General features: G+C 35.6%; 1 protein-coding gene across 1 annotated transcript in view; it reads left to right on the top strand.

Moving 5' to 3' along the window:
• heatr1 (HEAT repeat containing 1) overlaps window positions 1–14391 on the top strand; it is a 74616-nt gene that overhangs the window by 31644 nt on the left and 28581 nt on the right. Inside the window, 11 exon segments of the mRNA XM_051919163.1 lie at window positions 2830–3013; window positions 3233–3381; window positions 4827–5019; window positions 5788–5957; window positions 7912–8079; window positions 8660–8696; window positions 8699–8895; window positions 9033–9164; window positions 9251–9327; window positions 9329–9352; window positions 10252–10383. Coding sequence (XP_051775123.1) covers window positions 2830–3013; window positions 3233–3381; window positions 4827–5019; window positions 5788–5957; window positions 7912–8079; window positions 8660–8696; window positions 8699–8895; window positions 9033–9164; window positions 9251–9327; window positions 9329–9352; window positions 10252–10383 — 1463 coding nt within the window.

The following is a 14391-nucleotide window of genomic DNA, read 5'->3' as shown; positions in this document are numbered from 1 at the left end:
TGGAATTTGCTATATTTATGGACTTCCAATTTACACTTGTTCCATTATGTATTTGAAGTTACAGTACTTTTTAATTGTTTGGCACCACCAACTTTCAAGTTTTAATAGCAGTTATCTGATACGATTTTGTGTCCATCCAATCTGAAATACAGTAGTGGAACTTAGATTTGAATAGGAGAATCGTATATTAGAAACATGATCACACAGTCACACCCAAAGGTAATGCTGTTTTGCTTATTTAGTATATAGAGTGTCACATGTAATAGCACACCCATATTAAAATCATTTATATAATCTCCATGTGCTGTAATACTGGCCTACACACTGGCATTTAAATAACCGTACAGATCACAAATGTCCTCCTCTGGAATGTCAGTCAGTCTCTTCCATCATCCATTAGCATCTAATCCAGTACCATACATGCTCAATCAGGAAGACGTCTAGTGAGCGTGCTGACCAAGGCATTCAACAAACAACGGCTGGAACACATTGAGTTGCACGGGCACGATGTACACAGGTGTTGTCCCTGACATACAGCAGGTAGCACTAGTCAATGTCCCTTCTACAAACACGAGATACAAAACAAGCACTGTAGCTGATAGCATCTAATATGATGAAGCTTGGTGTGAGCCTGGTTTGTCACAGGTGGATACTCAATAGATAAAGCTGCTCACCAGGTTTCCATTGGACACATACATGACTATTACTCATTCCCAGGCAGAATCTGCTTTCATTACTAAAGATGACAGACCTCTCCTCCTTGCAATCAGCCTGTTTGAGGCATCACTGCAGGTATGTGTGTCAGTAACAAGTAAGTAGCTTTTGTTAGGGAGATGCTTTAAGAAAAAGACTGCATATAGTTCAAGTGTACACATCTGGTGTTACAGTGGCTGTGAGTCAATGTGCTGATTGCCATTTGGTCTGCAGTAGCCTTGCATCTGATGTTGCCAGTCTTGACGTGCATCTGTTGGTTTGTGCTGTTCAGATCCATGTGTCTGGCTATGTGAACCCTACTCTTCCCTTTCCTCACCAACATTGATGCACTAGGGACATTTCCCATCCATTTGGTCTGCAGTTTTCTGGAAGGACAATTCGCCCTCTCACAGACCCACTATATGATTCCAGTTAACCTACATTAATTGCATGAACAGTGCACAGTGACATATATCAGACATAACAAGCACTTCACTGAGTATAATATGAAGTGCTGTTCCGTGTTGTGTATGTGCTTTGCATCTTGTCCACCCACCACTGTAAGATATTTTATTAATCCAAACTGTCACACTTTACTAAAAATAATATCCTGTTTAGGTTTGCAAAATGGTGTGAATACATACAGCACCCTAACATGAAATAACAGCTTTTAGGATATTTTGTCTGGATCGATAAAAAGTTGTAGTTGACAACTAGATATTCAACCAGTATCACATTTTTTAACACTATAGGTCCCAGTTACATTTTAGTCTACATTTACCTAACCTGTTTCATCCAGTTACTTTATTGTTAACTATAGGGGCCAAGTCCTCCAGGCTCCTTCGGCACCCAACCCCCAGTTACGGCCAGAATATTAGTAAAATCTGTAACTGTACAAAAGAAAAAGGATTATTTATTGGAGTCAAAAATCATGAAATTCTATAAATATGTAAAAGAAATATTAAATATTATTTAACGGAGTAAAAATCATGAAATGAGAATAAAATATTTACTCTTACCGATTGGAGTATTCCCGGTCCACTATGCTCAATTAGTATTTATAAGAGACTAAATAAATGATAAATTCGTTTTAACTGACATTCTTATAGATAAAAAAAACCTTTTTTTTTTTAAAATGACTCATTTAAATAACAGGAAAAATCACATGAAAACTAAAGAGGTATGCAATAGGTCATCGTAACTCGACCTTCTTGATATTTTTGTTTATAACTTAAAAACGGAATAAGAATCTGAAAATCTAACAACATCATATTAAAGTTCGATAAATTATGAAAAGAATGATACCAAACATATATATGTAGGTTTCAAAATAAGCCCGATTTAAAACATCACATAAAATCGTTGCACAAAGTCGTTGCACTTTTAGGCATAGGATTTATATATACATATATATATATATATATATATATATATATATAGAAGAGAGAGATAGAGAGAGAGATAGAGAGAGAGAGAGAGAGAAGAGAAGATAAAATTGTGCTTGTCACTTACTGTGTGACATAACTGAAAAGTGGTGTTACTTGTACATAAACCTATCAAGAACTTGTCATTGGATAAAACTTAATTGGATCCACGAGGTGGAGACATGCTTAATTCTGCAGTTTTTGAGGATGCTTCTATGTAAACAAAAGTAAGTAGAAGTGACACATTTTGGAAGAAATAGCTACTAGTATGAATAACATTAAAGGGCTCATAGATTCATTATCTTGGTACCCCATTATTATTTATTTTTACATAGATAACTTCATTGTGCTGTTGTCTTAAATGTGACACATTTTGTCTGGGCTTCTGTTTAGTTTGCAGATGCCTGTCATTTAAAAGTATGGCCTGTATAAACTGAATATGCTAGGTCAAATATGAGTATAAATAGTAGTCACAGTGAATGTGAAATATCTAGTTGAGTGTAAATGTAACTGAAAAATTTGAATTTATAAAGGGGAAACTAATACGTTTTTTTATTTTAGTTGTTTCTTTTTATGCACAGCTCCTTGCAAATGGAACAATCTACTGTCTTTGCTACAGCGAGTATTTTCAACATAACCTTTAGCTGTGTTAGTGAAAGATCTGTAAAGAACGTCACACTAATATGTTGTGTGACTCTTTTTGATATTTTAGGAGTGTCCCATGAGTATGATGCCCCACTCCTCAGGAAGCAGTTTTCCTCCCGGAGAGATTCTACATGACTACTTGGTTAAAATTAAAATGGGAGAACATGTTGAACAAGAGAGTTGTATTCTGCTGACTTTATTACTCGGCTTCTTTGTGTCCACTCTCAAGAGCCCCAAGTCATTTTTCAAAGGTAGTATAAACTGCTGACATCCCAAGAAATTAATATTGATACTCACACTTGAATATTAGTGACTACAAAGTTCTATATTCACAAACGTATTACACTTTTTGACTCAGATTAATTGTGGTTTGAGCCACAATCTACTTTAGCATCAGTAAGTATTGGGATTGGTGATGATTTTATTGTGTTTTTGGCTGAGATGCAACGGCAATATATTATTTTATGTAGGTATGATTTGGTTGAATCCCGAAAAGAATGATCCAGAAAGCTGCAGCTACCTGCGACTGCTCATTGGAATATTTGATGTTGTCATTAGTGGTGCAAGCCAAGGAGAGGGGGCATTTGCTTTCAGAAATCTAATGAAGCTTCTCCTCAAGGTATGATTAGTTATAAAGTTTGCTTATCATGAGCAAAGAGTAAATATAGATATATTTATTCCTATTAAGATGATTTCTTTGTAAATCAAATATCTTGGGATGAAATTAACATTTTGAGGGAGGTGGAATTAATGTACTTTTAAAGGCTTAAACTGTCCTTTTAATGTATGTGTGCAGTCCCTTGTTCCAGTGTACTTCAGTTTAAAGGTGCTGTATATGACAGCAGCGTACATGTGCAGTTTCTCAGGTTTTAAAGCCCATGTCACAAGGTTTGAGAGGTTATGATTAAATTGTACAGCGCTGAGTCGGTACATAAAATGACCTGGAGCTGGTCTGGAAATGTTTTGGTTGTTATTCCAAGTACATTTGGATGTAAAGTACTTCAAGTATATGCCAATCACAATGTACAGTATTTTCTTCTGCATAGCTGAAACACCAGACTCTTAGGGAAAAAATTCTTTAAGCTATTATAATATTTGCCTGTTAAATGTCATATACGTTACCTTTAAATCAAAGCAAAGGCTTTTGTAGCAGGGATAAGGCTACCTACAAAATCAGCACTGTAGACTATACTCTTTAAGTTTCAGGTTACATATTTGATCTCTCCTCAAGGGACAAAAAGAAAAAAGATTTTAAACTATTAAAAACAAACAAAAAGTATTACTAATGACCCATTTATTATACCATCCACATCCTAAATTCTGTGGCATGCAATTCAAAAGCATCTCTTAATAGATGTAAAACAAAACATGAATCTCTTTAGTAATGAGAGGATTAGGAGCAGAAGGGATTTGTCATTCTCTCATTTGCTTCATTCAGTACTAAGAAACCTAACCGCTGACAAGAAAAATATAAAGCTTTTGTACAAGGTTTCCACAGGTGTTCTTAAAGGGAATAACAGATCACTTAATGTATATCTGTGTAGCTCCATGCCTAGTCCACAAATCAGTTTACCCCTTTTGTATTGAGAATGATTGAGAGCAGTTTGCTGGAGACTTTCTGAAATCTTGAATGTTGAATAAAGTTTTGATATTTATCTCAAGGTTATATTAAGCATAATTGTAAATGGTACTTTATGCATATTTACCATTTGTGAAGAACATGTCGGGTCGTGTGGCATTGGTTTTGAACTTCAAACCCCATAAGTTGTGGGTTCAAATCCTGCTACTAACACTGTGTGACCATGAGCCAGTCATTTCACCTGTATGTGCTTAAATTGGAAAAACATAAGAAATGTAAGCAAATGTATTTCTCAAAAGTTGTAGATTTGCTTTGGAGAAAGGCACCAGCCAAATAATAACAATAATGTTTCAAAAGATATGTGTTCTGAGCCCCCAGTTGTTAATTTTGGAGACCCGCTACCCTTTTGTTAAAGCATATGTACTTTAGAATGGAACACGTTGTAACAAAGTGAGTTAGCAGGTTTATTTATGTTTTGGTTTTAGAGTCATTTTGGCGATCCTCTTGACCTCTTCAGATTCTTATCATTGATGTGGACTTACAACTACAGTCTGACAGACACACTTAGTTATGCATTACCTGCTCTACTACAGACACAGGCTCTGTATGTGGGTTCTGCATTGCTGGGTGCACAGACTGGCAGTACAATGAAGCAACTTGCCTCAGCACCATACCTAGGTAAGCTCCTCTGTGCCTAAACCTATTACATTTTGCAGCACATATTTCACAATATTAATAAAACTACATGCTCCCAACCTTTTTTATTCTCAAGCACCACCTGTATAGGGCTTTTCATATCTTGCGTAATATCTTTAGTCTTAAGTCTTGTTGGCATTGTAGAAATATCTTAGTAGATTGCTCTTTAAGAGAGATTTAGGTTTTTATCAAAGGGTTTCTGAATATTGTAGTCATGTAGTATTGTCACTTTGAGATCTGCTGTGGACGTTCTTTTTACCATGGTTACAAATGTGAGAAGGAATGGTACAGGCCCCCTAAGAGCATGACTTCAAATATGTCACATGACAATCTCCAGTTTGCCTATTGCCCAAACTTTCCCCACTGAGAAAGCCAAAAGAAAAGTACAAATATTTAGAAAGCAATATCCAAATGCAGTATACAGGGCAGATGTCAGATTTCCACACCGTGGAAATAAATATGTCTACCTTCCATACAGTATTTAGCAAACAACTAAAAGTAAAGTATTAGCTTTAACATGATGCCATTAATCCAGCCTAGATATTTGCTCTTATGACTGTGAGTAGACTGTACGAAGCCTTGCCCTCTGTATGCTTTTTCCACTTGAGTGTCATGTTATGAACTATAATTAAGACTCCAAGTTAAAAAGGTGCACATGTCTTATACATTTTGATCACGGGCAATATAAAATTCATTTTCTGTTAGCCAGTACCACAGATCCTTTGCAGTAACGTGTTCTGTGTTTACTAGTGCCATCTTTGCTGGTGAACTTGGGCAGCCCAGTTAGAGAAGTAAGACGAACTTCGATTACTTGCTTCCAGGCATTGGCTGAACAGGAAGGGTCTCATTTTTTCCCTGTGATTGAGAAAATCCTTAAATGTACAGAGGAAATAATTGCTGATCCTTCCCATGTGACTCAGGTACAGTCCAATTTGTCTTGCATGTTTTTTTTTTCGATTCTCCTTTATAATGTGGTAGTACAGCTTTCTTCTTCTAAGTAGTTTATCCATTAAAGCATGGCATTCAAGATTACATTTTAAGTGTTCCCTTTGGATATATTTTTTTTTTATTGATTTTGCTTTTCTTATTTTGTTCAGCTGACTGAATAAGCTGGGAAAAAAAAAACATATACATTGTATTGGTAATTAAAGCAAAAAGTGTTCAATATTTTGCGCATGATCAGTTGGATTTCCTTTAGACATATGGATAAAATGATTGAAATGTTAATTCCAAAGGAAGTTTCAAAAGTTTCAGCACCAGCCATAATATGACACATTATAGCAAAAAAAAGCGCAAGTGCCAGTTAGAAAGTGCAAGCAACAATGCAGTATCAGTCAGAGAGTAAGAGATTGACGCCACCCTAGCAGTAAGGGAACTCGTTATAAAGTGTAATGGCTGCGGCATAAGTTGTTTCAATTTGCCTTCTGGATCAGTCTATTGCTGAAGGTGCTCTTCTGTCTAGCCAGAATGGTTTGAAGAGGATGAGCGTTATTGTCTGTGGTGGCTTATCCACTCTGAATCCCAGGAATGTAAAATATCTAGTTGAGTGTAAATGTAACTGAAAAATTTGAATTTATAAAGGGGAAACTAATAAGTTTTTTTTTATTTTAGTTGTTTCTTTTTATGCACAGTTCCTTGCAAACGGAACAATCTACTGTCTTTGCTACAGCAAGTATTTTCAACATAACCTTTAGCTGTGTTAGTGAAAGATCTGTAAAGAACGCCTTCCTTATTAGTTTATTGAGTTCAGTGTAGTGTTCCTGTAGTAGTGCTTTATACTCTGCAAGGTGCTGCTCAAAATGGCAGCTACCCCAACAAGTGAATGGAACACCCTAGCTTAGGCCTGCGCACCCCAATGAATCTGACTGTCCCAAGAAAACAAAATCAAAATGGAAGCATCTCTGATCTTACTTGTACAGAGACCAGGGTTAGATTTCATTATAGAGTGATTACCACTAAAATCAATAATATTTGTATATAGGTGAGTTGAGTTGCTGTTTTAGCAACGTGTTTCAGTGTATATTGAGTGTTTTACAGAGTGACAGTTGTGGAATCTGTTGGATGCAGCCTGTCTTCTATAGATAGATAGATAGATAGATAGATAGATAGATAGATAGATAGATAGATAGATAGACAGACAGACAGACACAGACAGCACACACACACACACACACACACACCACACACACCACACACACACACACACACACACACACACACTTACTTACTTACTTTATTAATCCCAATGGGAAATTCACATACTCCAGCAGCAGTATACTGATACAAAAAACAATATTAAATTAAAGAGTAATAAAAATTCAGGTAAAGACAGACAATAACTTTGAATAATGTTAACGTTTACCCCCCTGGGTGGAATTGAAGAGTCGCATAGTTTGGAGGAGGAACGATCTCCTCAGTCTGTCAGTGGAGCAGGACAGTGACAGCAGTCTGTCGCTGAAGCTGCTCCTCTGTCTGGAGATGACACTGTTTAGTGGACGCAGTGGATTCTCCATGATTGATAGGAGCCTGCTGAGCGCCCGTCGCTCCGCCACTGATGTCAAACTATCCAGCTCCATGCCTATAATAGAGCCTGCCTTCCTCACCAGTTTGTCCAGGCATGAGGTGTCGCTCTTCTTAATGCTGCACACCACCGCGTAGAAGAGTGCGCTCGCCACAACCGTCTGATAGAACATCTGCAGCATCTTATTGCAGATGTTGAAGGACGCCAGGTGTTGAAGGTGTTTTAACCACATATTGCAGAATTTTATTTTACGCTTAATTTAAATCACCCATGACTGTGTATTGAAATAAGTGGCTTAGTAAAATAAATGGATGGATTTGTTTTAAAGGAGATTTTCTGCATAATTCCTATAGGCAATTGGAGCCCTTTTTGAGGAGGACCTGGTGTGTCAGAAGCCTAAATCCCATCAGAAGAAGTTGGCAACAGCACTGAATGAATTGCTGAAGTGCATCTCCAGCCCTGATTGTCCATCGTATATAGCTAGAGCTTTATTGAAGCTCCTGAATGAGGTCAACAATGAGGTACATTTGAGCGCATGCTTTCTTGTCTTATTTTCTTACTCCTGGGCATCTTTTAATTAAGACAGTGTTTTGAGTATGTAAAGATCTTTCTTTCTTTTTTACATTGAATTATTTTGGAATTTGAACACAATGGGCAGGGCCCTCCTCACTGTCCTGTTTCCTTAATGTGCAGGCGAAGCCGCAGGGGATGGCCACTACGTGTGTGTCTGTGTGTGTGTGTGTGTGTATATATATATATAATATATAAAATTGCTTTAAAGGCTTGTGTTTTATCAAAGATAAACTCATCCAATCAGTATAGCCAGTGTGTTTGTTTCACAGAATATATGCATGATATAAAAATACAAGTAGCAGTGCTGGCCATCTCCCACATTAGGTTATTTGTGTTGTGCTGTTCTCTTTTTCTGCCTACTACAATTGTTATGTATGACATTTCATCAAATATTTTAAAGATTGATCAACTGCAGTTCATTTCTATTCTGATGTGATTCAAACATATAGAAAGCATACTCAGAACTGTTCTACAATATTAAAGCTATTTTAATGGTTGCATATTGTTGCTTTTTATTTTTCTCGTAAGGCAATACTGTCGGCGCTGCTGCCTGCCCTTGAGAGGTTGTGTTGTTGAATTCCAGTCAGCAGCTACTGAAGGATGAAGTTACGGTATTGCAACTCATTCTGGGAAAATACAACAAACATTCCTCACCTCTTCTGATTAAGAATGACAAGAGTTTGGAGTTGTTCATTAAAGCAATGAATGCTACAGCTGAAGTATATCAAGGTTTTCCAAAGTTTCAGATCGTTGCCCTTGAACAGGTATGAAAACATCAAACACAAGTAATACATTTTCTGCTACTTACTTAAATATTCCTGTGTTTGACTATAGAACTATTAAATGATTGTGTAAGTAGTCTGGTTTTCATATTTTCGTTCTTTTTTTTATATATATACAGATAACAAAAGAGTTTTTTGCATCATTGCCAGAAGAGAGAATACAGCAGAGATTGCTGGGAGTTATGTTTGACTTGCTTGTTGATTGTAAAGACCCACAGTGCGTCCAAACAGTGAACAGTGTTTTCAAAGCTGTAAGAATTTCTCTCTTTTCTTTGTTTTCCTGATACTTTACTTTTGACGCTTTCATTTATGCCTGTATTTTTATATTACCCTGCAGATCACAGTTGATGCTGATCTTATTGCAAATGAACTTTATTTTTTGGAAAAGCCTAAAACAACAACTGTTCAGCAAACCAAGACAGAAAATGCAGCAGCAGAGGTGAGAGATGAAGTGTTTAAGCAACTGTGATTGATAATACACATCATAGTGAATTAGTTACGGAAAAAGTTTGAGAAAGCAATTAAAGTAGATACTTGAAAATAAGTGTAAGTTGACTTTTAAAATTTAAATATTTGCAGACAAATGATTCAATCAGCATTAGAAAAGTTGTAGTGAGGACTATTATCAAATGCCCAATTTCAAATTTGTCAGTATGAAGAAACTGATACACTGTTCCAGATAGTAAAATACTGCTGAATGATTATGTTTATACTTGGCAGTATGTTAAAGTGGCCCAAAACCGATCTGGTATTGCATGTATATAATTTAAAATTAAAAAGAAATAAAATACTCATGTTAGTAAATTTAAAAAGACATTGCTAGAAAATATATTTTCTTCTTTCAAGATTTCCTTTCAAAGTAAACTTACTCCTTACACTTTTGATTTTAAAACATTTAATATATGATTGAAAAGGTCAATAAATTTCACAAATAAAAGTATTGACATAAGTGTTTAAAATTATAAAGGAATTGATTGGTACAGTGAATCCTGGTTGTTAACGTTAAAACAAATTCCTTAGCAAGGAATTGGAGGACGTGTTTGGAAACTTAAGGGCAGAGTTCCCACAGATGTTATAAAGTTCTTCTTCAAGCAAAGAACTAAAGACCCATAATGAATTACCAAGTAGTGTGGTGGAGAGTAGGACTTTAGGGATTTTCAAATTATAATTTTAGACAATATGGGTGATTACGATGGATGAGCTCTTTAGGCTGAATGGCCTTGTCTCTTCATAATTGTTACAGTGTCCTAAATATTTTTTGTTGTTAAAGTGTACTTCATATGTATTTAAAAAATTCTTACATAGGATTTTTTTTTTACCGAATTCTTTTTCCCATAGAAAATCACAGGTACCTGAAGACAATGAGGTAAATTGGCAAAGAGTTACCCTAATTCTGGAGTTGCTTCAACACAAAAAGAAATTAAAGAGACCACAGTTACTGGTTCCTTCCCTGTTTGTTCTTCTCTCAAGGTAATAATTTGATAAAAAGATTTCCTGTACTTACCTTGATTTGTTATACGCACTGGAATGTTCTATGTAATATCTGATGTTGCAAAAATGTTAGTTATCATGTAAACTTCCATAGTATGATTGCTATATGAATTCTTAATTGAGATTTGAATGTTCATATCAGAAATAAGTATTTGTTTGAATACATTCAAACATGTGATACGGTGTCAGGCCTCCAAAGGAGGGGTATAATTCTAGAAAGAAGTCCATAATGTGCTGTTTTCATAGTAAGCCATTTACAAACGTTTCCTATATTTGTTTATAAAGGATCCTTGTTAACAAAATGAGTAACATTAGTGACTCTGGCATAAAAGTTTAGTTTGAACTAGGTTGGGTGGTTCTAGCTTCTCCCTAATGGCAGTCTTCATGGGCTTTACAACACAACTGCTTTAAATAGTTACTGAGAATGGTGCAATAAGTACCAAAAAATACCAGTGATCTGTGATCCTGTGGACAAAAACAGTTTATGGATTAAAGGTGTCAAAAGGAGAATACAGTGAACCCTCGTTTATCACAGTTAATCCGTTCCAGACTCTACCGTGATAAATTAATTTTCGCGAAGTAGGATTCTTTATTTATAAATCGAATATTTTCGCAGATAGAGTATAGAAAACCTGTTTACGACCTTCTAAATACGTTTTTTAACATTATTAGAGCCCTCTAGACATGAAATAACACCCTTTAGTCACCATTACACTCGTATTACCCAATATATTAGACAGAATAAGAGAAAATAAGACATATTAGACGTGACAGAATATCATTATTACTAGGCTCACCACCCGCCTTTTAAGGCGACCGACTTTTATCCTCATTTGTGTGCGCACCATGTGTACATCAGGCATGTAAGTGTAGGGAATGAGAACATCAAAGTGCCCATTCATAACATCTCCCGAAAACCTAAGTTTTTTTTTATCCCTGAGTGCCTGTCCAAAGTCATACAGTGTCAGCCCCGAATCAGTACCGCTAAAGACGGAGTTTCATGCACTAAATCTATACATATTAATAAAAGGCAAAGCCCTCACTGACTCACTGACTGACTGACTGACTCATCACTAATTCTCGAACTTCCCGTGTAGTGGAAGGCTGAAATTTGGCAGGGCTCATTCCTTACAGCTTACTTACAAAAGTTAGGCAGGTTTCATTTCGAAATTCTAACGCGTAATGGTCATAACTGAACATATTTTTTGTCCATGTACTCTAATGGAGGAGGTGGAGTCACGTATCGCGTCATCACGCCTCCTACGTAATCACGTGAACTAAAAACAAGGAAGAGATTTACAGCACGAGTCAAACGCGGGAACGAAAGGTAAATGACGTTAATTTTTGACTGTCTTTTATACTGTGTAAGCATACATATTAACACATGTGCAATTAAACGTGTGCATTTACGGGGTGATTTCTCAGCTTAAAAAGCTCGCCTTTTACTAAAAAGGTAAATGCAAAACTATTTTCAATCATTCTATGATCTGCTTCTCACAACTGAAGGCACCGTGGCTGATGGTAAACGACGTTAATTTTTGAGTGTCTTTTAATACTGTGTAAGCATACATATTAACACGTGCAATTAAACATGTGCATTTACGGGTGATTTCTCAGGCTTAAAAGCTCGCCTTTTATCAAACGCGGGAACAAAGGTAAATCACGTTCTTCACTGTCTTTTAATACTGTGTAACCATACATATTAACACATGTGGAATTAAACGTGTGCATTTACGGGGTGATTTCTCAGGCTTTAAAAGCTCGCCTTTTACTAAAAAAGGTAAATGCAAAACTATTTTCAATCATTCTATGATCTGCTTCTCACAACTGAAGGCACCGTGGCTGATGTTACGTCACTTGCTGTCCAACCATAAGCGTTACCTGGTAGGTAGCCGGACACTCACTTCACTCCCTTTCGGGAATCGAACCTCTGAGGTTTTTCTTTTGTTCTTAATTAAAATTTAAAAGCAATACTTCACCGCTGCTAAGCCCCTCTAGCGCTGACGTCTGAGGTTCGATTACCGTAAGCAAGTGCAGTGAGTGTGTAATTACATTCACGGCATTCGTAGTCTGATTCACAATCTGATTGTATGGGTGGGTTACCTACCAGGTAACGCTTATACTTGGCCACCAAGTCAGGTCGAAGTGATCACTCGAGTAAAGGCAGCTTCACAAAAAAAACAGATCCTTAACAAACTGTTATTAGTATATTTTCCCTCAATTTAAAAACGTTTTATTTTCTTCTTAATAAAAATTTAAAAAGCGGTACTTCGCCGGTGCGAAGCGCGTGGATTTGACCGACTGACACATACAGACATATTCATGAGTGCAGGTACTTCGGAAAGAAAGCACCGTGTAAACCTAAAGTTTAAATTAAGTTCATAGACCTACAAAAGGTTGCCATTCATTTGAGGCAAGATTGCTTTTCTTCTGTACAACTATACGTTGCATTCTCAAGAGTGTGCTTGCACGGCTTCGGATATATATATACATATTTATATATAGACATACATATATATATATATATATATATATATATAAATATGTATGTCTATATATAAATATGTAAGCTTATAAGTACTGCCTTACTTCTCTTTAAGAAAGGAAGATGTAATGATACTTGATTTAAACGATTCCATGTCTTCCTGGGTTTGTGTAGCTTATTGTCAATATCTTCACACCTGTTTTTTAAGACTTATTTACTGAAACGTGCTTTCACGAAAAAAGTTAGGGCTTTGCTACAGATACACCCTCCACAAGTTAAGCAAGTAAAAATAAAATATATATTTTCTGTTTTATTTAAACCTTTTAAGTTTGTATGCATAGCCCCATTTGGCTGTTTAATTTTTTTTTTCTTTCTTCAGTAATATTTAATCTCCTTAAAAGAAAAAGAACATATCCATTTTACTTTTTTTGTATCTCTTTAGTAATATTTTAGTGTAAAATGATAACCAGTATTTAAACCTTTTATGTTACTTTATACATTTATTTTACACAATGTTGAAAAATTAATAAGAAAGCTACATATTTTGGCAGCTGCTGCTTTCATTTTCAATGAAATGAAAAAAGCTCTCCAAGAGAAAACGTCAATGAAGAAGAAACAGTTTGCACTATCTAAAAATCAGAAACCCTCATTTATAAAAGTTTGCTGCAGATGACTTAACTGAAAATAAATGAATAGTTCCTATGTGTATAATACATATTTATCTATTTTACTTATGCCTTTATTCCACCAACTTACAACATCTGAGGTACAATTTGTTACATTACTTTTGTTTTTTGCAGCACAGGCAGGTGAAGTGACTTCCTCAGGGTCACACAGTGGTGTCAGTACCAGGATTTGAACTGACAAGCTCCGGGTTTACTGAAATATTACTGAACAAAGAAAAAAAATGAAAACGGGCAAATAGGGCTAAGCATACAGATGTCCATCCGTCCATTATCCAACCTGCTATATCCTAAATACAGGAGCCAATAAGTACATATGTATATATACAGTATATTATATATATATATATATATATATATATATATATATATATATATATATATATATATATATTATATATATATATATATGTATGTATATGTAGATATATGTATGTATATGTAGATATATATATGTATATGTAGATATGTATATGTAGATATGTATATATAGATATGTATATATATGTTTATGTGTGTGTGTGTATATTATATATATAAAAGACAGCAACACTTATAACAATGACAACACAATTACATTGACAATCATGTTACGTTATTTTTAAAATGTTTCCTTTTTTTTTTTTTCATAACCTCTTTAACACACTACTTCTCCGCTGCAAAGCGCGGGTATTTTGCTAGTAAGCTATAAATGAGAATAAGCAAGCACCATCTACCCTGATATTTACTACGCGGTGAGGCATTTGTACTCCATCAACATTAATTATTTCCAGAGACATAATTTTGTCTATTTTTCCAGCGCATTGCGCACAAAAGCAA

The sequence above is a fragment of the Erpetoichthys calabaricus genome, chromosome 15, assembly GCF_900747795.2.
Source record: "Erpetoichthys calabaricus chromosome 15, fErpCal1.3, whole genome shotgun sequence".
Classification (NCBI taxonomy): Eukaryota; Metazoa; Chordata; class Cladistia; order Polypteriformes; family Polypteridae; genus Erpetoichthys; species Erpetoichthys calabaricus.
The sequence above is the reverse complement of the archived record's forward strand: the minus strand, read 5'-3'. Positions and strand labels throughout refer to the sequence as shown.